This window comes from Rhinopithecus bieti, unplaced genomic scaffold (genome assembly GCF_001698545.2).
Source record: "Rhinopithecus bieti isolate Rb0 unplaced genomic scaffold, ASM169854v2 scaffold_18354, whole genome shotgun sequence".
NCBI lineage: Eukaryota > Metazoa > Chordata > Mammalia > Primates > Cercopithecidae > Rhinopithecus > Rhinopithecus bieti.
In genome coordinates, this window is record NW_016809835.1 from 1,015,919 (window position 1) to 1,042,031 (window position 26,113).

The 26,113-nt window shown below is 44.4% G+C and overlaps 2 protein-coding genes across 2 annotated transcripts in view; both read left to right on the top strand.

The window, feature by feature from the left end:
* Nucleotides 1-2,079: 2,079 nt before the first annotated feature.
* On the top strand, nucleotides 2,080-13,534 carry CCNB1 (cyclin B1). Its single transcript, XM_017890597.1, has 9 exons — nucleotides 2,080-2,353; nucleotides 2,957-3,127; nucleotides 3,222-3,392; nucleotides 6,596-6,778; nucleotides 9,852-10,010; nucleotides 10,474-10,710; nucleotides 10,993-11,133; nucleotides 12,534-12,644; nucleotides 12,816-13,534. Exons 1-9 carry the CDS (start codon nucleotides 2,333-2,335, stop codon nucleotides 12,921-12,923), a joined length of 1,302 nt encoding a protein of 433 aa, XP_017746086.1. The 5' UTR covers nucleotides 2,080-2,332; the 3' UTR covers nucleotides 12,924-13,534.
* Nucleotides 13,535-21,681: 8,147 nt separating this feature from the next.
* Nucleotides 21,682-26,113, top strand: part of CENPH (centromere protein H) — a 20,128-nt gene continuing 15,696 nt past the window's right edge. Inside the window, 2 exon segments of the mRNA XM_017890598.1 lie at nucleotides 21,682-22,760; nucleotides 24,812-24,867. Coding sequence (XP_017746087.1) covers nucleotides 22,627-22,760; nucleotides 24,812-24,867 — 190 coding nt within the window. The 5' untranslated portion in view covers nucleotides 21,682-22,626.

Consider the following 26,113-nt stretch of genomic DNA (forward strand, 5'->3'; position numbering starts at 1 on the left):
CATTAGAGAATTGCAAATCAAAAAACAATGAGTTACAACTACATACCTATTAGGACAGCTACAATTTTTGTTGTTGTTGTTGTTGTTGTTGTTGTTGTTGTTGAGACGGAGTCTCGCTCTGTTGCCCAGGCTGGAGTGCAGTGGCTGGATCTCAGCTCACTGCAAGCTCCGCCTCCCGGGTTTACGCCATTCTCCTGCCTCAGCCTCCCGAGTAGCTGGGACTACAGGCGCCCGCCACCTCGCCCGGCTAGTTTTTTGTATTTTAGTAGAGACGGGGTTTCACCGTGTTAGCCAGGATGGTCTCGATTTCCTGACCTCGTGATCCGCCCGTCTCGGCCTCCCAAAGTGCTGGGATTACAGGCTTGAGCCACCGCGCCCGGCCTACAATTTTTTTTAAAAACTGATAACACCAAATGCTTGTGAGGATTGCTGATGGAAATGCAAAATGATACAGCAGCTTTGGAAGACAGTTTGGCGGTTTCTTACAAAAGTAACCATACTCTTACTATATGATCCAACAGTCTTGCTCCTTGGTATTCACCCAAATGAGTTTAAAACTTATGTCCACTCGGCCGGGTACAGTGGCTCACGCCTGTAATCCCAGCACTTTGGGAGGCCGAGGCGGGCGGATCACGAGATCAGGAGATCGAGACCATCCTGGCTAAACCCGTGAAACCCTGTCTCTACCAAAAACACAAAAAATTAGCCAGGCGTTGTGGCAGGCGCCTGTAGTCCCAGCTACTCGGCAGGAGAATGGAGTGAACCCAGGAGACGGAGGTTGCAGTGAGTTGAGATCGCACCACTGCACTCCAGCCTGGGCGACAGATATAGGCTCCATCTCAAAAAAATAAAAATAAATAAATAAATTTTTTAAACTGGAACACAGAGGATAAGTAACCCTGCCTCACCCCTTGCCTCTCGCCCCTGCATGAGGCGAGGCAGGATTGATCAAACCCAGAAAAACTGAGGATGGATGCTGAACACAGAACTGAAGAATGAATGGGAATTACCTGAATAGAACCCAGAGGCTTGAGTGTAAGAAGAGGCGGGCATTCTAGGCAGAGGAGAGCAATGGCAAGCATCCGAGTAGGAGGGTAGAACTATGATGACAGAAGACTGAATAACGATCAAATGAAACCAAATGATTGGGCGCCTTCTTTCGGATCCTTGACTTCCAGGGCCAGCAGTCTCTATTGGCTCTTATACCGTTGCTCTATGAGGTATCAATGTTTTTGTCCTTCAGCCTCCCCTCCAATTGCTGAGCTCCTGGTGTGTTTTGAGGAGTAGAAGGCAAAAAGAACCCTCTTGTTTTCTTTGGATCCAGAGAGAGATTGAGCAAATGAAAAGCAAATGGGGTAAAATGTCTTTTGTTTAGTTTTCTTGATCTTCCCATGAGAGGCAAATACATGTTAAGGATAGTTGAATCTGGGTAAAGGGTACAGAAATGTTCCTTACAAGATTTTTGTTGGCAACTGGTCTAAGTATGAAATTATTTCCAAATAGGAAGCTAAAAAAAACAAAACAATTGGCCTTGGGAAACTGGCCCATCTTGAAGTAATCAAGTAATATTGTTAAGGGACAATCAGTATTGTGAAAACAACACGAATATGCCCCCTCCTTCCCCCTCAAAAAAAACCCCTAAATTCTGTTCCCCTGTTGCTAATGTGTGATCCTGGCAAAGTCACCTAGGCCGCTGAGCTTCAGTTCCTCCACCCCAGAGAGTTGTTGCAACGATCAAATGAAAGAATGTATATCAAAGCCTTTCATGAACTATATTATCGCTACTACCGTAGAAATGGAAAGTGTACAACAATAATTTGGACTAGATCCAAAACTACTTTTGACACTTCTGAGACTGTGGCCGCGCCACTGTCACCTTCCAGAGGTCAGCAGGCCTTTCCTGAGCTGGCATTGGCAGCGCACACTCTTGCCCGATTCACCTTTCCAGGTGGGCGGTGCTCGCGCTGCTCGGCTCTCCAGGTGGCCGCGGCAGCCGCCCGAGAGCGCAGGCGCGGAGGCAGACCACGTGAGAGACTGGCCTCGCCTTCCGACCTAGCCTCACTCTGGCCCCGCCCCTCTCGAACGCCTTCGCGGAATCGCCCTGGAAACGCATTCTCCGGGACTGGCAGCCGCCAATGGGAAGGGAGTGAGTGCCACGAACAGGCCAATAAGGAGGGAGCAGTGCGGGGTTTAAACCTGAGTCTGGGCAGGCTCTTCCCGGCGTGCTGCGGAGGAACGGCTGTTGGTCTCTGCTGGGTTCAGGTCCTCGGCTGGTCGGGGCTCCGGTGTTCTGCTTCTCCCCGCTGAGCTGCTGCCTGGTGAAGAGGAAGCCATGGCGCTCCGAGTCACCAGGGTGAGCCGCTACTGACTGCGAACTGACGCGGCCTTCTTCGCTGCTGCCTGCTCGCCCTTCCTCACCTGCGGGAGTCCCCCGAGCGGGAGAGGGCCGCAGGAACGATTTGGGGAGGAAGGTGGGAGGGAAGTCACCAAGAGAGCATTGAGGTGGGCCCAGGCCTGGTGGGGGAGTATGGGGGACGATGGATGGAGGGAGGAAGGTGAGAAAGAACTGGACCGATATTGGATAAATGTTTGGGGAGGTGGAGAGTCGACTGGGAACCTTTTGAAAAAGTGATAGAGGGTCCCTGAGTGGGCCCGCCAGCAGCTTTGTAACCCCCTTCCCAGAGAGAAGGTGTCTGCAATTGGAGGCCTTTTCGGTTTCCTTTCAAATGTAAATTCTCGGTATTTTAGAGCTGGCCAGGACTAATCAGGGAATCCCTCAATTGGTAAACGTAGAGGTTATCGGCGGAAACTGACTTGTCACGGCCCACGTTTTCCCTCGGAACCCATTTTTACTCGGCTTTCCTTCTGGGAACTTCTCTTGTGCCCCACCTTAATTAACCCTTGACTTACTCGAGCCTCCGTGGACCAGCTCTTAAAGTGGTCTTGCTTCTTTCAGAACTCGAAAATTAATGCTGAAAATAAGGCGAAGATCAGCATGGCAGGCGCAAAGCGCGTTCCTACGGCCCCTGCTGCAACCTCCAAGCCCGGACTGAGGCCAAGAACAGCTCTTGGGGACATTGGTAACAAAGTCAGTGAACAACTGCAGACCAAAATGCCTATGAAGAAGGTAACTGTCTTCCTGACCTAACTTCTGTAAGAGCCGGCCTTCCAACTGTGGCCTTTGATGCAGAAACATTTCATTCTCTCTGTTTCATCTACAGGAAGCAAAACCTTCAGCTACTGGAAAAGTTATTGATAAAAAACTACCAAAACCTCTTGAAAAGGTACCTATGCTGGTGCCAGTGCCAGTGTCTGAGCCAGTGCCAGAGCCAGAACCTGAGCCAGAACCTGAGCCTGTTAAAGAAGAAAAACTTTCGCCTGAGCCTATTTTGGTAAACTTATTCTTACCATTGTAGAGTCTATTGATTCTTGTCCCTTATTTCACTGCAAGAGCATTCAAATTAATACCATTTATTGAGTGCTTAGCATGAGGCAAGCTCTGCCTAACATTTTACATGCATTAACTCACATAATCTTTACACGTACTCTGAGGTAGGTATTGTCACCTCTACTATTTAAATCATGGCTTTAGAGAGGTTATGTCAGGGTCACACAGGTAAGTGGCCCATATGAGATTCAAGCTCAGGCTGTCTGGCTTCAGAATCTATGCTTTTAGTTGTTAACTGTCTTATATTCCTTCATTAATTATATTAAGTAGTAGCTGCCTGAGCCAAAGGCTTTGTTGTCCAAGTACAAGCCACCTCTGCAGAATTTATCAGAGTAAAACAGAATGTTCTCTTGAAATTTTTTACTGCCTAATATGGCTACTAAATAATAAGCCTGTAACATTGGAAAATGCAAAGGAGTAAAACAGGAAGAATGCAACTTTTCAGGGAGTGGTTAAGAAGATGAATTAACAGCCTCAAAACCAGTAACTTTATTAAATAAAAAGTATGTAAATATATCCTATGATAGACCTCCCTGTGAAGGAAAGGTAGGTCATGTAGAGGAGGCTGCTTTGATGAAACTGCAATGAACTGCATTCTGAAGCTCAGTTTTTTTGTTTTTTTTTTTGAGACGGAGTCTGGCTCTGTCGCCCAGGCTGGAGTGCGGTGGCCGGATCTCAGCTCACTGCAAGCTCCGCCTCCCAGGTTCACGCCATTCTCCTGCCTCCGCCTCCCAAGTAGCTCGGGACTACAGGCGCCCGCCTCCTCGCCGGCTAGTTTTTTGTATTCTTTAGTACGAGACGGGGGTTTCACCGTATTAGCCAGGGTGGTCTCGATCTCCTGCACCTTGTGATCGCCCGTCTCGGCCTCCCAAAGTGCTAGGATTACAGCTTGAGCCACCGGCCCGGCCAGAAGCTCAGTTTTTTAAACTTTAGTTAAAACCAGTTGGGAAAATTATCTGAAAAAAAATTTTTTGAGACAGTCTGGCTCTGTTGCCCAGGCTGGAGTGCAGTGGTGTGATCTCAGCTCACTGCAACCTCTGCCTCCCGGGTTCAAGCAATTTTCCTGCCTCAGCCTCCCTAGTAACTGGGATTACAGGCGCACAACACCATGCCCAGCTAATTTTCATATTTTTAGTATAGATGAGGTTTCACCATGTTGGCCAGGCTGGTCTTGAACTCCTGACTTCGTGATGTGCCTACCTCAGCCTCCCAAAGTGCTGGGATTACAGGCGTGAGCCACCGCGCCCAGCCAGTTAAGCTTCTTATATCTAAGGATAAGACATTGAAAACTATTGCTTTAGTGTTGAATTTCTGGGCATAGCACATGAAACATGTAGCCAGCATGGTCTTTGGGCATATCAAACTACATGATGCTTTCTCAAAAGGTCCATACTGATTCTTACCTTTGCTTTCCTACTTAGTAAGAATGCCTTCCTCACCCTTTCATTTAGCTAATAACTTTTTCATCCTTGAAAACAGCTCAAGCATCAACTCCTGACGCTTTCCTGAACTTCCCCCATCTCCACCCCTGTTCCTAGAATCAGTCTTTTTGTTTGTTTTGAGACAGTCTCACTCTGTTGCTCAGGCTGGAGTGCAGTGATGCCATCTCAGCTCACTGCAACCTCTGCCTCTTGAGTTCAAGCGATTCTCCTGCCTCAGCCTCCCAAGTAGCTGGGACTACAGGCAGGTGCCACCATGCCTGGCTAATTTTTCTATTTTTAGTAGAGACGGGGTTTCACTATGTTGGCCAAGCTGGTCTCGAACTCCTGATCTCGTGATCCACCTGCCTCAGCCTCCCAAAGTGCTGGGATTATAGGCATGAGCCACCATGCCCAACCTCAGTCTTATTTTTATTTATTTATTTTATTTTTTCCTGAGACGGAGTCTTGCTGTGTCTGCACTGGAGTGCAGTGGCGTGATCTTGGCTCATTGCAACCTCCGCCTCCCGAGTTCAAGCAATTCTCTTGCCTCAGCCTCCTGAGTAGTTGGGATTACCGGCCCCCCCCCCCACCCCAGCTAATTTTTTTTTTTTTTTTTTTTGTATTTTTAGTAGAGAGGGAGTTTCACCAGGTTTTCCAGGCTGGTCTCAAACTCCTGACCTCATGATCCACCAACCTGGGCCTCCCAAAGTGCTGGGATTACAAGTGTGAGCCACCGCGCCCGACCTTATTTCTTTACTTTGTCTACTAAATTCAAGAGTCCCTTGAGGATGCCATGAAGTCAATGCCTTGTAGAGTTTGACTTGAAGAAGGGGCTCAATAAATGTTTGAACAATGGGATAAAGGGAGCTTGAAGGAAATGGTTAATGGTAATGAAGTTAATCCTTAGTAGTCAGGATAGAGTTTGTTATTTTGAGTAGTGAGAAGCAGTTTATATTTTGAAATAAAGACTAAAGACTGAATTGTCCTTTATTTGGATTAACTTCACATGTTGCTGATAAAGATTCTCAGTTTCCTTTGCAGGAAAGTCTAGAATGTGAATTTATTTGCTTCCAGCTTTAAACTGACTCACTCTGAGTTAGCATTTCACTTTTTTTTTTTTTTTGCCCAGGCTGGAGTAGAATGGTGCAATCATAGCTCACTGTATCCTCAAACTGCTGGGCTCAAGTGATCCTCCTACCTTGGCCTCCTGAGTATAGGACTATAGGCAGTTGCCTTCATACCCAGCTAATTTTTTGTAGAGATTAGTTATTGCTATATTGCCCAGGCTGGTCTGGAACTCATGGTCTCAAAGGATCCTCCCACCTCAGCCACCCAAAGTACTGTAATTACAGGCTTGAGCCACCATGCCCGACCTCATTCTTTTTAATTGAGTAATTAAATGATCACTTTCTTTTTTAACAAAGACAGGGTCTTGCTATATTGCCAAGGCTTGTCTTGATCTCCTGGCCTCAACCTCAGCCTCTCAAAGTGCTGAGATTAAAGGTGTGAGCCACCACGCCCAACCCAAATGATCACTTTGGATGTTAATCACTTCCTAAAAAGAAATGGAATAAGTCTGAAAAGATACTTTTCCTTTAAGGAAATGAATTGTATGTTGATTCAGGAGAATACTGTCTTGAGTTGGTACCAATAACCTGACCTTCATGCCCAAACTATAGTGCTTACTCCTATTTGCTCTTGTTTCAAGAGATCTCTTTGTTTTAAGGTTGATACTCCCTCTCCAAGCCCAATGGAAACATCTGGATGTGCCCCTGCAGAAGAAGACCTGTGTCAGGCTTTCTCTGATGTAATTCTTGCAGTAAATGATGTAGATGCAGAAGATGGAGCCGATCCAAACCTTTGTAGTGAATATGTGAAAGATATTTATGCTTATCTGAGACAACTTGAGGTCAGTATTATCATTAGTTTTTTTTCTAAACTGCATCTAACTTTATGAAAGTCTTTTCTATCAATAGTTCATAATAATTCAAGCAGGACTTGGGCAGCATTTCTTAAGAGATCGCACTTTCAAATTCTCCTTCATGGAATACCTAAAATAAAAAGTCACTAAATCAATGGAGTCTGTTTGCCACTTTGTGCAGGAAAGTTCAAAGTTAGGGTGGATACTACTATCGGTCTTTCTGAAAGAAAGTCCACAGATTGAATTTGATATGTATATATGCAATCTCCACCGCGTTTGGAATGGTTAAGTCCCAAACTCTGCATTTTAGGTGATAACGGGTCAGGAAGTGGATGAGGATGTAGAATATACTCAAAGACTACAGCCACCCCTAACACAAGGCATTTTGTGCTGGTGTGGCTGATGTGCATCCAGTTGTTGGTGAAATTATTTGTGCCCAAAAGGAGTACACTCAAAAGCTACTGTTTGGTTCACTTCAATTTGATCCCACTTTTGAAACTTTGTCTTAATGGCATTTGCTCTTTTCCTACAAACACAAGCATTCTATATGGCAGCATAAACATAGTAGCGTCAACTATACCGTTATCACATTTACCTAGTTGTTTGGTGTGTGTATGTGTGTGTTTTTAGAGGGAGTCTCACATTGTCGCCCAGGCTAGTGGGCAGTGGTGCCGTCTCAGCTCACTGCAATCTCTGCCTCCTGGGTTCAAGCAAGCAATTCTCTTGCCTCAGTCTTCCGAGTAGTTGGGATTGCAGGCACACACCACCATGCCTGGCTAATTTTTTGTATTACTTGGTTTTGGTTTTTTTGAGACAGGGTCTTGCTCTGTTGCCCAGGCTGGAGTGCAGTGGTGCAATCTCGGCTCACTGCAACCTCCACCTCTCGGGTCAAGTGATTCTCATGCCTCAGCCTCCTGGGCAGCTGGAATTACAGGTGTCTGCCGCAACACCCAGCTAATTTTTGTACTTTTAGTAGAAATGAGGTCACCATATTGGCCAGGCTGGTCTCAAACTCCTTAGATGATCCACCCACCTGGCCTCCCAAAGTGCTGGGATTACAGGCGTGAGCAGTCGCACCCAGCTCCCAGTTGTTTTTAATGCATCGTCTTATGTCATCCCTGACATGTTCATCTCTTGCCTGTTCCCTTGGGGCCTCTCCTTTTTCTATAGGATTCTTCTGCAAGACTTCTATGCCAGGAGTAGCCTTCTGCTTTGAGTTTCTTCTCCCATCTTTTAGTGCTTTTAAAGTTGTGTTCTAACTTTGGAGGATACTTTTGTTTTTTTGAGAGAGAGTCTCGCTGTGTCATCCAGGGGGTGTGCAGTGGCTCACTGCAAGCTCCGCCTCGGGTTCACGCCATTCTCCTGCCTCAGCCTCCTGAGTAGCTAGGACTACAGGCACGTGCCACCATGCCTGGCTAATTTTTTGTATTTTTAGTAGATACAGGGTTATAACCGTGTTAGCCAGGATAGTCTCGATCTCCTAACCTCATGATCTGCCCGCCTTGGCCTCCCAAAGTGTTGGGATTACAGGTATGAGCCACCGCGCCCAGCCTGTAAATGTGCTGTTTCTTGATGCTTCGTTCTTGTTCTGTGCAAGGCGGCCATATATGCAAAGCAACCCCCCAAATGTCAGAGGAGCTGAGAAACCAAGGAATGAGGCAGATAAATGGAGTTTGCTGGTATTGGGTGACTGATAAGGGGGAATTTACAGACATAAGTCTGGTCTTTGATGGCTGTAAGATGTAGATCTCCGCACTGTAACCCCTCATACCCACGGCTTGAGTATGTATACATTTTCTTGGGGAAAGTATAAGTGCTCTAGAATGAATGTGTGGGTGGCTGAGAGAATGCTGCAGACATCACAGCCTATAATGTATACAATAGTATGAAGGGCTGTTTTGGAGGAGAGGCCAAACTTAAAGTGAATAGGCAGAAGTCACGTTGGATTCGCATTTAAAATAAAGTCACTCTTGTCCCCCACAGTTCTTAGCTATGTTGCTGTTGGGGTTTAACCCTGGAGCAGGCAGGAGTGTTGTAGTACATGGGTTCCAGCTGCCCTGGGAGTTAACTCATATTTTCTCTACGTAAAGCTCAGGTTCTAAGTTTAGAGGCTCAAGTGAAAAGATCTGAGATGATAGTATAGTATCTTTATTTGGAAGGGAGTGAACTAGCAAGAGTTGTGGTGAATTGAATATCGTAAGACCTGACAATATAAAAAAGCTGTCACACTGTCCTATCTAATGTTTGCCCTTTTTTGGGGGGGTGGAGGGGGAAGACAGTCGCACTGTGTCACCCAGGCTGGAGTGCAGTGGTGCAGTCTCGGCTACCTGCAACCTCCACCTCCTGGGTTCAAGCAATTCTCCTGCCTCAGCCTCCCGAGCAGCTGGGACTACAGGTGTGCGCAACCATGCCCAGCTAATTTTTGTATTTTTAGAAAAGAGAGGTTTTGCACAGCTAATTTCTGTATTTTTAGTAAAGAGAGGTTTTGCCATGTTGGCCAGGCTGGTCTCGAACTCCTGGCCTCAAGCAATCTGCCCACCTCAGCCTCCCAAAGTGCTGGGATTACAGGCATGAGCCACCACACCGGCCTTAATGTTTGCTTTCTTTCTTGGTGATGGTGTTGTTTGTGGTGACCATATGAATAACTGAATTAAGAACTGATATAAAGGCTGGGCGCGGTGGCTCACACCTGTAATCCCAGCACTTTGGGAGGCCAAGACGGGCGGATCACGAGGTCAGGAGATCGAGACCATCCTGGCTAACATGGTGAAACCCGTCTCTACTAAAATACAAAAAAAAATTAGCCGGGCGTGGTGGTGGACGCCTGTAGTTCCAGCTACTCGGGAGGCTGAGGCAGGAGAATGGCATGAACCCAGGAGGCAGAGCGCCACTGCACTCCAGCCTGGGCGACAGAGTGAGACTCCGTTTCAAAAAAAAAAAAAAGGAACTGATAGAGATTCTAAATGCCCCAGTGCTACTGTAGGAACTAACTGATCTTTCTGGACATAAATGTGTCACATGGAATCATGTTTCTAAGAATAATCGGCATTTTCTTTTGCAGGAAGAGCAAGCAGTCAGACCAAAATACCTACTGGGTCGGGAAGTCACTGGAAACATGAGAGCCATTCTAATTGACTGGCTAGTACAGGTTCAAATGAAATTCAGGTTGTTGCAGGAGACCATGTACATGACTGTCTCCATTATTGATCGGTTCATGCAGGTAAGCATTTCAGTAAGTTTTCCCTTCCAGGATTCTAGCTGAGTCATAAGCAGCTAACGTTTTTGGGCTGGGCCGGGTGCAGCGGCTCATGCCTGTGATCCCAGCGGGTGGGTGGATCACGAGGTTAGGAGATCGAGACCATCTTGGCTAATACAGTAAAACCCCATCTCTACTAAAAATACAAAAATTTAGCTGGGTGTGGTGGTGGGCGCCTGTTGTCCCAGCTACAGGAGGCAGAGGTTGCAGTGAGCTGAGATCGTGCCATTGCACTCCAGCCTGGGCAACAGAGTGAGACTCCATCTCAAAAAAAAAGAAACTGACTTTTTCAGCTAAAATCTTTCTTGGGGGATATGGTATCATTAATTAAGATTTTGCAATGGGAGAATGTCTTTCTACCTCTCCATCATAGCTCTGTGTCTCCTTTTCAAACATGTTATTCATTGTGTTGAAATTCCCATTGCAGAATAATTGTGTGCCCAAGAAGATGCTTCAGCTGGTTGGTGTCACTGCCATGTTCATTGCAAGCAAATATGAAGAAATGTACCCTCCAGAAATTGGTGACTTTGCTTTTGTGACTGACAATACTTATACTAAGCACCAAATCAGACAGATGGAAATGAAGATTCTAAGAGCTTTAAACTTTGGTCTGGGTCGGCCTCTACCTTTGCACTTCCTTCGGAGAGCATCTAAGATTGGAGAGGTACAGGTTTCTTGAGAAATCTTTCCGTATGGGTACATTAGGGAACACCGATGCTGACCAAGCAAGTCGAATTCAACTGACCTGTATTATACCTAACTACATGGGGAAGAGATAAAGTTGTTCTTTATTTCTAGTCAGGCTGCATGTTAATATTAGGGCTTTCCATGGGGATTTGAGAGTTTGTAGACAAACATTTGTAGTTAAAAGATATATATGGGCATGCAGGTTAGTGCCAAATGAAAATTTTCTGAAAGAAACTCAGTGACACGGGTTTTGTTTCAGGTTGATGTTGAGCAACATACTTTGGCCAAATACCTGATGGAACTAACCATGTTGGACTATGATATGGTGCACTTTCCTCCTTCTCAAATTGCAGCAGGAGCTTTTTGCTTAGCACTGAAAATTCTGGATAATGGTGAATGGGTAAGCTCTGTCCCACAGAACTCCTAAGCTTTTAAATTGTAAAGAGTGTTTGACTAAATACAGAACTTTTGTTATTAAAGGGCAATTCAAGTGATTCATAAATATGGGATCTACTGAAGGAATAGTTTAAAAAGATGTCTTAGAATGTTTCCACATCATTTTGTTTTTGAGACAAGGTCTCGCTCTGTCGCTCAGGCTAGAGTGCAGTGATGCGGTCTTGACCCACTGCAACCTCAGCCTCCAGAGTAGCTGGGACTGCAGGTTCCTGGCTAGTTTTTAAATTTTTTTCATGTCAGACGGGTAACATGCCCACGTTGTAACAAGGTTTTAGGTTGGCACATTTCACACGTTCACATGAACACCCAATCATCACACTTATAAACTACAAGAGTCGCCCACTAGCCTGGGCAACATAGCAAATCCTCATCTTTACAAATATATATAAAAATATATATATATATATACAGGCACATGTCTGTAGTCCCAGCTACTCTGGAGGCTGACCTTTATATTTTTTGTAGACATGGCGCCTCCCTGTATTACCCAGGCTGGTCTTGAAACCCTGGGCTCAAGCGATCCACCCACCTCCACTTACCAAAGTGTTGGAATTACAGGCGTGAGCCATTGCAACCAGTCGAGTGTTTCCATTTCTTTGCCTAATTTCAACTGTATTCCCTTTGAGAAAGGTAGAGCATCTTTTACTCCTTAGAGGAGAAACTTGAAGGTCAAATGACATACTAATAGTACATTCATATTCATTGATTCAGCAAATGCCTCTCCTATGTGGCAGGCACTACCCTAGGTGTTAAGAATAGAACTATGCAGCCGGGTGTGGTGGCTATCACCTGTAATCCCAGCAGTTTGGGAGGCCAAGGCGGGCAGATCACGAGCTCAGAAGTTCGAGAGCAGTCTGACCAATGTGGTGAAACCCTATCTCTACTAAAAATACAAAAATTAGCCAGGCATGGTGGTGCAAACCTGTAATCCCAGCTACCCAGGAGGCTGAGGCAGGAGAATCGCTTGAAACCGGGAGGCGGAGGTAGCAGTGAACCAAGGTCACACCATGCACTCCAGCCTGGAGTGAGACTCCATCTCAAAAAAAAAAAAAAAAAGGAAATAATAGAACTATGACAAAGTTGGCCTCAAGGAAATGGAGTCTAGTTTTAGGGTGGGCAGGTCAGCAATTACAATAGTGCAATTGTGTTTGAGCAGAGGTTCCTATAGAAGCATGAGAACACCTAGGAAAGGAGGAGTCTTTAGCTTTGTCTTACATTTCACTTATATTAATTAGTGATACAGTACCCATCCCTTCCCCACTCCTGAATAACATCAAACATCTAGAAACCTTATGAAAATCATTATCAATTGAGCATTTTTAACATTAACTTTTGTTGTCTTAGACACCAACTCTACAGCATTACCTGTCATATACTGAAGAATCTCTTCTTCTGGTTATGCAGCACCTGGCTAAGAATATAGTCATGGTAAATCAAGGACTTACAAAGCACATGGTGAGTCAATATAGTGGCCTTTTAAGATGTCGAAAAGTCTAATAATTCAAACTTAATGCCTGCAAATGCCTGGTTTAGTTTTAATGAGTTAATGTTTTAAATGAATACCTGTATCACTGGATCTTGTGATTTTTTTTCCCCCTCTTTAATTGCCATCCTTTTGTCTTCCAGACTGTCAAGAACAAGTATGCCACGTCAAAGCATGCTAAGATCAGCACTCTACCGCAGCTGAATTCTGCACTAGTTCAAGATTTAGCCAAGGCTGTGGCAAAAGTGTAACTTGTAAACTTGAGTTGGAGTACTATATTTACAAATAAAATTGGCACCATGTGCCATCTGTACATATTACTGTTGCATTTCCTTTTAATAAAGCTTATGGCCCCTTTTACTTTTTTATAGCTTAACTAATTTGAATGTGGTTACTTGCTACTGTAGGGTAGCAGAAAAGTTGTCTTAAAAGGTATGGTGGGGAATATTTTTAAAAACTGCTTTTGGTTTACCTGGGGATTCAATTGATGTATATGTTTATATACTTGGTTCTTGTTTCATGTACCTGGCTTTTACTTTATTAATATGAATTACTGAAGGTGATGGAGGTATTTGAAAATTTTACTTCCATAGGACATACTGCATGTAAGCCAAGTCATCATGGAGAATCTGCTACGTAGTTCTATTTTAAAGTAAAAGTCTACCACCAAATCCCTAGTCACTCTGTTAGAATTCTGTTTCTTCTGGTGATTGCTGCCATAATTCTAAGTTATTTACTTTTACCACTATTTAAGTTATCAACTTTAGTTAGTATCTTCAGACTTTCACTTTGAGAACTTTATATTCTAAGCCCAGTTTTGATTTTGGTTTTGTGTTTTGTGTAATAAAACAATACTCAAATACAAAAGGTATCTTTTTTAAAAGTTAATTTACCCCTTTCTTAGGCTCTTTCTAAATCCCACCCACCTGACATCAACAGATTTATTCTTCCATGCCTTGTATAAATATAGATGTGCATATTAATTTTTATGGGTTTTTTTAAAATGTGGTTTATTCTATATACGTAACAATTATTGTCAACATACATAAGCCTACCTGTATTTGTGCATTATATTACATGGTATAGATAGTCATGTGCCCCATGAACATTTTGGTCAAAGACAGACTACATACACATTGGTGGTCCCTTAAGATTATGATGCCATACTTTTACTGTACCTTGTGCCTAGATACACAAATACTGATGTGTTATAATTGCCTGCAGTATTCAATAACATGGTGTATAGGTTTGTAGCCTAGGAGCTATAAGCTACACTATATAGCCTAGGAGTGCAGTAGGGTATTCCATCTAGATTTGTGTGAGTATACTCTGATGTTTGAACAATAAAATCACCTAATGACACATTTCTCAAACCATATCCCAATCATTAAGCAACACATGAGTAATTTTTTTTTGTTTTTGTGATAGAGTCTCACTCTGTCGCCAGGCCTGGAGTGCAATGGCGTGATCTCGTCTCACTGCAACCTTTGCCTCCTGGGTTCAAGCGATTCCCTCAGCCTCCTGAGTAGCTGAGATTACAGGCATGCACCACCATGCCCAGCTTATTTTGTATTTTTAGTATAGACGGGGGTTCACCATGTTGGTCAGGCTGGTCTTGAACTCCCGATCTCAGGTGATCTGCCTGCCTCAGCCTGCCAAAGTGCTGGGATTACAGGTGTGAGCCACCACGCCTGGCCAATATACTGTTTTATACCATGCTTTTCTTTGTGTATTCTAGGTTCCCTAAAGCAAACATGCATTTTACATTTCGATAGAACCAGATGATGTACAAAAGTGCCAGTTTTCTTTGCATTATTAAAACCGAAGGTAATCAGTCTTATTTCTGACTCCAACTGGCAAAAAATAATTTGCCATTTTAACCTTTTTTTTTTGAGACGGAGTCAGAAGTGCCAGTTTTCTCTGCATTATTAAAACTGAAGGTAATCAGCCTTTTATTTCTATGATTCCAACTGGCAAAAAATATTTACAAACTTTTTTTTTTTTGAGACAGGCTCACACTGCCACCCAGGCTGGAGTACAGCGGCATGATCTCGGCTCACTGCAACCTCTGCCTCCCAGGTTCAAGCGATTCTCCTGCCTCAGCCTCCCAAGTAGCTGGGATTACAGGCACGTGCCACCATGGTCAGCTAATTTTTTGTAATTTTAATAGAGATGGGGTTTCACCATGTTAGCCAAGATGGTCTCGATCTCCTGACCTGGTGATTCGCCCACCTCTGCCTCCCAAAGTGCTGGGATTACAGGCCTGAGCCACCGCACCCAGCCCTAAGTAGGCAATTTTTATATGTGGTGTGAAGTAGAATTCTTCCAGATGGATACCCGTTTATGCCAGTGCCATGACTGAAACCCTCCTTGTCCAACTTGAAATATCTTCAATGCCCATCTATTCTTCCCTGATCTTGTTTTTTCCTGTGGTAATACAGTTTTACCAGTTTATCAGTTAAGATAAGGCTTACCAAATATATGGGGGTACTACCAAACACTTTTCTATAAAAACTTTAAAATTGTGTACAGTTACCAAAAAGTTCCTTTGAGTTTTTTGTTGTTGTTGTTGTTTGTTTTTTGAGACGGAGTCTCCTTCTGTTGCTCAGGCTGGAGTGCAGTGGCGCTATCTTGGCTCACTGCAACCTCCGCCTCCCCAGTTCAAGCGATTCTCCTGCCTCTGCCTCCCAAGTAGCTGGGACTACAGGCATGGGCCACCATGCCTGGCTAATATTTTGTATTTTTAGTAGAGACAGGGTTTCACCACGTTGGCAGTCTGGGCTCGAACTTTTTTTTCTTTTTTGAGAGAGTCTCGTTCTGTTGCCCAGGCTGGAGTGCAGTGGTGCGATCTCGGCTCACTGCAAACTCTGCCTCCCGGGTTCATGCCATTCTCCTGCCTCAGCCTCCCGAGTAGCTGGGACTACAGGCCCTGCCACCACGCCCGGCTAATTTTTTTTTGCATTTTAGTAGAGACGGGGTTTCACCATGTTAGCCAGGATGGTCTCGATCTCCTGACCTCGTGATCCACCCACCTCGGCCTCCCAAAGTGCTGGGATTACAGGCGTGACCCACCACACCTGGCCCTCCTTTGAGATTTTGACTATACATTATGTACTAGCTTGGGATAGACTGACATATTGTCTTAACATCTAGAAACTTCATCACTCCTTGTTGCATGCCCTTCAATAACGTTGGAATTTAATTGTATACTTCTGCAACTTTCTTAAATTTATGGTTGGATTTATGACTTTTGTCGTTATTGTGAACAGGATATATTTCTCACTTCTGTTTAAATTTTTTTCTTCATCTCCCTAGTAGCGTATCCCACTCCTGTTTTGCTTTAAATAGAGACAAGGTCTCACTCTCACCCAGGGTGGAGTACAATGGCGCAATCATAGTGCACTGCAGCCCGGACCTCCAGCTATCCTACCACCTCAGCTTTCTAGGTAGCTATGACTACAGGTGGGCTAACCACATTTGGCTAATTTTTTGTTTTTCCTTTTTTTGTATAGAGGTGGGGTCTCACTATTGTCCAAGCTGGTCTCAAACTCCTGGCCTCAAGTCACTCTCCCACTTCAGCCTCTTAAAGCACCGGGATTATAGACGTGAGCCACCACGCCTGACCCCCACTTCTATTTTTATTTAATTTCTTATCCAGTTGACATCAGTTTTCCTTCTTATTTTTATTGGAGAATTTACTAGTCCTTAAATCCAAAAGTTTCACCTTTCTATTTTATAACATTAGAATCTCCAAAATAATCAGTGATAATAGATGGTTTCCTGTCCCTGAATTGATGTCACATAGTAATAGAAACTATAAAGGCCAATTAAATAGCAAAAAATATCAAATGATAGAAATACTATGTCAAGTTTATTTTTTAAATTTTGATTCCATGCTGTGTTTAAACTGTGGAGTTTTTAACAGGCAAGGTTGTGGAATTCCATTAACATTTTCAGCATATGGTATCATTTTGGTTTTTCTCTTTTCATATAGTATTCCACATTAGAGATCTACTATGGTGGAATGAATTCTTACTTATGGTATATACATTTAATCTGCTAATATTTCACTTAGAAATTTTTGCAGCTCGGGCCGGTGTGGTGGCTCATGCCTGTAATCCCAGCACTTTGGGAGGCCGAGGCGGGCGGATCACGAGGTCAGGAGATGGAGACCATCCTGGCTAACACGGTGAAACCCCGTCTCTACTAAAAATACAAAAAAAAAAATTAGCCAGGCGTGGTGGTGGGCGCCTGTAGTCCCAGCTACTAGGGAGGCTGAGGCGAGAGAATGGAGTCAACTCGGGAGGCGGAGTTTGCAGTGAGCCGAGATTGCGCTACTGCACTCCAGCCTGAGCAACAGAGCAAGGCTCCGCCTAAAAAAAAAAGAAGAAAAGAAAAAAAGAAATGTTTGCAGCTCATGGAAACTTTGCTTGATTTTTGTTGCTACTGTTGTCTGGTGTCTTATTTTACTAGTCTTAAGGTAGATTAGAGAGGGTTTCTTTTTTTTTTTTTTTTTTGAGATGGAGTCTTGCTCTGTCACCAGGCTGGAGTGCAGTGGCGCCATCTTGGCTCACTGCAACCTCTGTCTACCGGGTTCAAGTGATTCTCCTGCCTCAGCCTCCCAAGTAGCTGGGACTACAGGCGCACGCCACCACGCCCGGCTTTTTTAATTGTTATTTTAGCAGAGATGGGGTTTCACCATGTTGGCCAGGATGGTCTCTATCTCCTGACCTCAAGATCTGCCCGCCTTGGCCTCCCAAAGTGCTGGGATTACAGGCGTGAGCCACCGCGACTGGCCGATTTAATCTTTTTTTATTTTATTTTTATTTTTTTGAGACGGAGTTTCACTCTTGTTGCCCAGGCTGGAATGCAATGGCACGATCTCGGCTCACTGCAACCCCTGCCTCCCCGGTTCAAGCGATTCTCCTGCCTCAGCCTCCCGAGTAGCTGGGATTACAGGCATGCACCACCATGCCCTGCTAATTTTGTATTTTTAGTAGAGACGGGGTTTCTTCATGTTGGTCAGGCTGGTCTCGAACTCCAGACCTCAGGTGATCAGGCCTCCCAAAGTGCTGAGACTACAAGCGTGAGCCACCACATCCAGCCAGTTTCATCTTTTTAAAGACTTACAATCATTTGAAGTCCCCATTCATTCATTGGAAACTAGCTAAATTAAACAGTGAAGTTGTTTGTCCTGGAGCTATTAAATATAATAGGCCAGGCACAGTAGCTCACACCTGTAATCCCAGCACTTTGCAAGACTGAGGCGGGTGCGTTGCTTGAGCCCAGAAGCTCAAGACCAACCTGGGCAACATGGCGAAATCCCATCTACACAAAAATTAGCCAGGCGTACTGGAGTGCGCCTGTGGTCCCAGCTACCCAGGAGGCTGAGGTGGGAGAATCACCTGAGCCAGGGAAGTTAAAACTATAGTGAGCCAAGATCGCACGACTGCACTCCAGCCTGGGTGTGGGAGTGAGACCCTGTCTCAAAAAATAAAATGGTAGATATTCCATGCATTTTGGTCTCTTCTAAAGATTTTCTCTGTATGATACAATCGCTCTTTTAGAGATGTTCCTCCCCTACATTAATAGAAAATGATGTCCATGTTTGGTGGCTCATGCCTGTAATCCTAGCACTTTGGGATGCTGAGGCAGGAGGATTGCTTGAGGCCAGGAGTTCAAGACTGACCTGGGTAACATAGTGAGACCCTATATCTATTAGGAAAAAAAATTATAAAATTTTAAAATTAGCCCAGCAGTCATGGTGGTATGTGCCTGTAGACCTAGCTACTTAGAATGCTGAGGCAGGAGGATCACTAGAACCCAGGAGTTTGAGGCTGTAATGAGTTATGCTCGTGCTACTGCACTGCAAGCTGGATGACACAGCAAGAACGTGCCTCGTACAAAAAAAAAAAGAAAAATAAAAAGGAAAAAAAATCCGTTCTAGATTTTTAAAGTTACGGCTGTAGAGGACCATGACAAAATTAATCTCTTCTGAATGTGTAGTTACATCTTCTTTCTCAGTACTGATGTTGAGTACTTTTGTTTTCTAATGAGACTTGCCCATGGGGTTATTTCATTGGCCTTTTGAAAGAACTAGTTTTTGGTGTTACCATTTCTACCATTTTTATTTCGTGGTTTTAGCTTTTTTCCCCCACCATCTCCTTTTATTTTCTAGTTTAAATGTTTTCTATATTTTAGTCATGAAAGTGAGGCAATAGGACAGGGTCTGGAGGCAGGGAACCTAAAGCAGATGCACTCTGACGTCCTAGAACTAAATCAAAAGGAAAACCCCAACTTTCCACACTTAAGTAACAAACGGACCTGAGGGTACTCCCTTTGAAAATCCCCACCCCTTTTTCTGTGTGGCAGATGGAAAATTTAAAGTACCTCTGATTGGCTGCTTTCTCCAACCAATCAGACTAATTGTGGGACACTATTTGCATGGGGTGTATACCAAGTGGCCAATAGGAAACCTCTAGAGGGTATTTAAACCCCAGAAAATTCTGTAACCCTGCTCTGTCCCTACACTACCGTGTGTACTTTGTTTTTTTTTTTTAAACAGTCTCCCTCTGTTGCCCAGGCTGTAGAGCACTAGCACAATCTCGGCTCATTGCAAACTCTGCCTCCCTGTTTCAAGCGATTCTCCTGCCTCAGCCTCCGGAGTAGCTGGGATTACTGGCATTCACCACCACACCTAGCTGATTTTTGTATTTTTAGTAGAGATGGGGTTTCACCATGTTGGCCAGGCTGGTCTCGAACCACTGACCTCAAGTGATCCGCCAACCTCGGCCTCCCAAAGTGTTGGGATTACAGGCATTACAGGCATGAGCTACCGCACCTGGCCAGTCAGTATCTTTTCTTTTCTTTTGAGACGGAGTCTCTGTTGCTCAGGCTGGAGTGCAGTGGCCTGATGTTGGCTCACTGCAACCTCTGGCTCCCAGATTCAAGCGATTCTCCCGCCTCAGCCTCCTGAGTAGCTGGGGTTACAGGCGTGTGCCACCACGCCTGGCTAATTTTTGTAATTTTAGCAGAGATGGGGTTTCACCATGTCGGTCAGGCTGGTCTCAAACTCCTGACTTCGTGATCTGCCCACCGCGGCCTCGCAAAGTGCTGGGATTAAAGGCGTGAGCCACCGCACCTGGCCAGTCAATATCTTTAGAGATTTTTTTTTTTTTTTTTGTCAGCTTGACGTTGTTTTGTTTTTAGAATTTTCAATTCTTGCCTCCTCAGAAGAAAGGATTTGACTGAGGGGCATAAGGCTGGAGAGACCCAGGCAAGTTTCAGAGCACGAGTGAAAGTTTCTTAAAAAGCTTTAGAACAGTAAGGAAAAGAAGGAAAGTAAAGAAACGAAGGAAAGGTGTGTGCTTTCCTTGGTTGAGAAACCAAGTGTGCCTGGTGATTTTTAATGTTACTGAAGATGTAGCATGTTAAAAAGGCATCTTTCTGCTAACACAGTGGCTCACATCTGTAATCCCATGATTGTTTTTGTTTTAAATCTTGGCCAGGCGGGTCTCAAATTCCTGGGCTCGACAGATCCTCTGGCCTCAACCTCCCAACGTGCTGGGATTACTGGCGTGAGCCACTGCACCCGGCAGTATAATCCCAGTGTTTTGGGAGGCCAGGAGTTTAAGACCAGCCTGGGCAACAGAGCAAGACACCGTCTCTATGAAAAATAATTAGCCAGGCATGGTGGCCTGTGGCTCAACCTGAGTGAGACAGTGACTCTAAAACAAAACAAAACAAAACCCTACTACAATCCTATCACACTAAGAAAACTGGTAATTTAATATCTAATATGCGGAACACATTCAAATTTCCTCAATTGCTCCAAAAATGTATTAGGGCTTTTTTTTTTTCTTTCCTTTTCCGATCCAAGATTCAATCATGGTTTGTTTTTCCATATAGAACAACAACCGCCCTGCTTTCTATGTTTCAGGACATAGACATGAATTGTCTTGTAGAATGTTCCTCATTCTGGATTTCTTGTCTCACGTTTTCAGCAAAGTTCAGGTTACAGATGGCAATAAAGGTGATCTGTACAACCCATGCATTATATTAGGGTCAGACGTCAGATTGTTACACCATTTTTGATACCAATTTTGACCATCTGGTTAAGGTGGTAACCACTAGCTGTAACATTCCTATAAAGTGCTGGTCTCTAGTTTTAGCACTCATTAATTATACTTTCCTGACATTTATCTCCCTGGTAATATGGTAGTTTTCTATCATCTCTTCTACCTTTACTATTGACTTTCTAATGGATAGCTCCCTACCCACACCCACCCTCCCCCACCCCACCAGACAGGGTTTCACTCTTATCACTCAGGTTGGAGTGCAATGGTGCTATCTTGGCTCACTGCAACCTCAGCCTCCCTGGTTCAAGCGATTTTCCTGTCTCAACCTCCGGAGTATCTGGGATTACAAGCGTGTGCCCCTGTGCTCGATTAATTTTTGTATTTTTACTACAGATGGGGTTTCACGATGTTGGCCATGCTGGTCTCAGACTCCTGGACTCAAGTGATCTGCCTGCCTTGCCTTCCCAAAGTGCTAAGATTATAGGCATGAGCCACCGTGCCAGGCCTTACACCCACCGTTTTTTTACTGTGGGTTTTTTTTTTTCAATTGCGTTTTATGGCCCTTTATGGTGGTGGTTCTCAAAGTGTCCTCATCAATAAGCAACAGCAACTTTACCTGGGAACTTGCTACAAATGCAAATCAGAATCCTAGGGACACCCAGAAATGTGTTTTAACAAGGTCTCCTCCAAATTATCACGTTGGATAACCACTGCATTATTATTTTTATAAAAAAAATTTTGAGACAGTCTTTTTTGCATTTTTAGTAGAGATGGGGTTTCACCATGTTAGCCTGGCTGGTCTCGAACTCCTGACTTCAGGTGATCCACCTGCCTCAGCCCCCAAAGTGCTGGGATTGCAGGGGTGAGCCACCACGCCCGGCGAATTTAACTTTTATAAGGAGTCGCATTACATTGATAATGGAGAGGCAGAAAACAGGACAGTATGATCAACATTAACTAGGGAGTAATTAGCTGTAAAAGAACTCTCGACTCTCTTGTTCAAAGAGGTTCAAGCTGCTGTGCTTGTGCGGGAAGGGCTGTATCCCTTACACGGCCGACTCTAATGAAAAACTACAAATCAGTCATTTGTCCTTCATTTTCTACATTTCCCCCACTCACTACACAGCTAAGAAAGCTCAAAAGTACCCTGCAGACACTCAAAACTTGAGGGCACCCAACTTTCAGTTACGAGTGGTGCCAGCCATAATGATAGAATGAAGTATCAGTGCAAGAAATTTAAAGCGTGTGGATGTCTCCAGGCTGGAAGTCTGGGTTCGAAATGTCTGCAATGCCTCGCACTTGTGGCCCGTGGATATCCCTGAACTTCAGAAGCCACTGGTTTCCCCGCCAAACGAAAGGTATGCACCTCATGGGTTCAGGTCAAAAAAGTCTTCTAAACAACCCTCTAATGTTTATCTTTCACAGCCTGCCGGGCACACCCATCTTCAAAGGCAGCGGACGGAAAAGAAGTGCCAAGATGGATGGACACACAGCTGTGGCCGCACTCACGTGTCCCAGCACCAAGGCCGAATGACCACTTAGGTCAGGAGATTTTCCCCCCGAGGCTGCTGTTCCCGGGAGGTGTCCCAACGTCTCCAGTCCAGCCCCTAGCTCAGCACTCTACACATCCGACGCTTAACGAAAGCTATTCCAACTTTTTACCAGTGGTCTGCAGTTATTTTCACCAGCAGAGCCCGGATGAAAGAGGAGCGACAAGTAGCCGCGGCAACCGAAAACCCAGGCGGAAAGGGTGGGGCCCTGGGCGGAAGAGGCGGGGCCCTCGGGCCTTTTCCCGGCGTCAATTTAGTGGCGGGAAAAGCGACGTCTTCTGAACGGCCTTTTCCTGCTGAGTGGTAGCCTTTCCCCTCAACCAGCAATGGAGGAACAGCCCCAGATGCAACCCGCCGACGAGCCCGCGGACTCCGGAGAGGAAGGCGGGGCAGGCGGGCCGCCGCAGGTCGCCGGCGCCCACGCGGCGCGTAGCGAGGACCGCATGACCCTGCTCCTCAGGTTGTTCCCTTTGGCCGCCTCAGCCGGCACCAAGTGGGCGTTGTGGCCCGGAACTCCGCCCTTTGCTCAGAAGGGCTAGGGCTCGAATTCACTCTCGGTCACGTCATGTCTCCGTGACAGCCTCATTCACTTAAACTCTTGAAGCTCTTTCTTCATCAGCGAAAAGGAGAGAAAAATGACCTTCTGGTAGAGAGGTTATAAGGGTTAAATGAGACAGTCTAGGAAAGTGTTGAGCACAGTGTCCCGGGCCCTTGGAAAGTCCTTAGAAGCTGTAATTTCTTCTCCTGTTTCCCCGCCCCCCCAACTCTGGTTTACAGGCAAGTTGAATGCCAGAGCTAAATTGGAAGGAAGGTGTCCCTACCTTATCTTTTAGAACTACGACCCCTTCGTAACCCAGAAGCTTTATATGTTATATATTCTACTAAGCGGATGATGTTTATACTTTTCCACTAAGCGGTTGCTGGGGAAGATTCGATGAGAAGGGACATCCCTCTTCCAAACCAGTGAGCAAGAGAAGGTCCTGGGCCAAATCTGCCTAACTGCCTATTTTTGTGTGACCACTCAAGCTAAGAATAGTTTTTATGTTTGGTTGCAAGGAAAAGATCATAAAATATTTCATAATACATGAACTCTATCAGAAATTAAAATTTAAGTTTCCATAAATAGTTTTATTGCAATACAACTTTCCTGCACAAGGGTGGAATTGAGTAGCTAAAACAGAGACCATGTGACTCACAAACCCTAAAAAATTTGCCATCAGGTCCTTTACAGAAAAAAATGTGCGGTCCTCTGTTCTATATCGTAAAAAAAGGTAATTTTACAAAAATCATTATGGGTCAGGCGCGGTGGCTCACGCCTGTAATCTCAACACTTTGGGAGGCCCAGGCGGATGGATCACCTGAAGTCAGGAGTTCAAACCAGCCTGGCCAACCATGGCCAACATAGTGAAACCCCGTCTCTACTAAAAATACAAAAATTAGCTGGGCGTGGTGGCAGGTGCCTGTAATCCCATCTACTTGGGAGGCTGAGGCTGGAGAATCACTTGAACCCAGGAGGCAGAGGTTGCATTGAGCCGAGATCGTGCCACTGCACTCCAGCCTGAGTGACAGAGCAAGACTCTGTCTCAGGAAATATAAATAAATAAGAAAATAAAGTCAAAAGTTTCGGAATTATGAAACTGTCATGCAAGTGTGAACTATTTTGTAAATATAATTTATTTGGGAGGCTGAGGTGGGCAAATCACGAGGTAAGGAGTTCGAGACCAGCCTGGCCAATATGGTGAAACCCTGTCTCTACTAAAACTACAAAAATTAGCTGGGCGGTGGTGGCAGGCTCCTGTAATCCCAGCTACTCAGGAGGCTGAGGCAAGAGAATCGGTTGAACCCGGGAGGCAGAGGTTGCAGTGAGCCGAAGATTGTGCCATTGCACTCCAGCCTGGGCAACAGAGCGAGACTCTTGACTCAAAAAAAAATTTTTTTTAATTACCTTTTTTTCTTTTTTAAATGTTTTGAATAATGAAAACATACCTATTTCTTTTTTATTGCTTTTTCTTCCTTACCCTTGCTGTCATCTTAAATTGCCATTTACTCATTGTTTTCTACTTATGTATGATTTTGGATTTATAGAACAACTTAAAACTACGTGAATCCAAGGATTAGTATCTTTGTTATTTTCTGTATCTCCTGATAACATCTGTATTTGTAAATAATTACAGTGGTTTGGGGTTTAATAATTTTGGTCTGTTCTTTGTATCGCATCCTTAGTTCAGTCTGGCCTATTAAAAATAATCTTAAATGCCAATTTTTTAACTTTTTCTCACAGATGCTGTTTTCCCAGTGTATTCCATTTTGTGTCTTCCTCTGAGGCCTTGAAGTTCTTTATACCTATTTTAAATAAAATGGGGCCAAATTAGAAGCTTGTAATTATGAGTTTAATTATTTGTATTTATTTTGTGATATCAGCTTCCGAAAAAGAATGAGTTGGTTCGTCATACGGTAATGAGTAAAACCTTAATAAATATGTGACTTTATGTTCTCTTTATCTGTTTTCAGGCTGAGAGCGCAGACAAAACAACAGCTCTTAGAATATAAATCAATGATTGATGCAAGTAAGTATTTTCATTTTCAAATTAGGGTTTTGTTGTTTGTTTGGTTTTTTGAGACAGGATCTTGCTGTCACCCAGGCTGGAATGCAGTGGCGCAATCTCCGGTTTACTGCAGCCTCAGCCTCCTGGGCTCCAGCAGTCCTCCCACCTCAGCCTCCCAAGTAACTGGGACCATAGGCACATGCTACCGTGCCTGACTGATTTTCTGTATTTTTTTGTAGAAACAGGGTTTTGCCACCACACCTGGCCTCAAATAAGATTTTGTGAATTTGATGATTAACAGTTCTCAAGGAAAAATAAAATTAACTTTACCAAAAATTGTTTATATATGTTCTAGTGTAGCAAAATTGGTAAACATGCAAGATATTTATGAAGTATGGTAAGTATGGTGAAAGAAACAAAGGCATGATAAGAGGGAGGGGCTTCTTTTCATAGGGATGGCTTCTCTAAGAAGATGATTTTAGAGCTCAGATCCAAATGAGAAGAGTTTACATTCCAGTAGTCTTTTTGTTCTCTGTATAGCTAGTACCATTTTTAAGGGATTATGACATCCAAAACCTAGATTTAGTTAACATTGTAGAATTTCTGTACCTAGGAGAAGACACATGTAAGGCAGGTCACAGGAAGTTTAGTTGTAGCCTTTGAAAGAAGATGTTTATCTAAAATTGACTATCTGCTCTTTTAGAGGCCAATACAGGAAGATCACTTGAAGCTAAGAGTTTGAGATTGGCCTGGGCAACAAAGTGAGACTTCATCCCTACAAAAATGAAAAAACTTAACCGGATATGGTGATACATACCTGTAGTCCCAGCTGAGACTCACTGCAGCATCCAACTCCTGGGCTCAAGTGATTGAGTCACTGTACTGTACTCCACTCCACTGGGCAATAGAGTGAGACTGTCAAGCAATCAATAGAGAAATAAGTATTGATTCTTTTACTGTTTAAAAAATATATATATGGCCAGGCATGGTAGCTCACGCCTGTAATCCCAACACTTTGGGAGGCCGAGGCAGGCGGATCACCCGAGGTCAGGAGTTCGAGATCAGTCTGACTAATGTGGAGAAACCCCATCTCTACTAAAGATACAAAATTAGCCGGGCGTAGTGGTGCATGCCTGTAATCCCAGCTACTCGGGAGACTGAGGCAGGAGAATCACCTGAACCCGGGAGGCGGAGGTTGCAGTGACCCAAGATTGCACCACTGCACTCTGGCCTGGGTAACACGAGCAAAACTCTGTCTCAAAAAAAA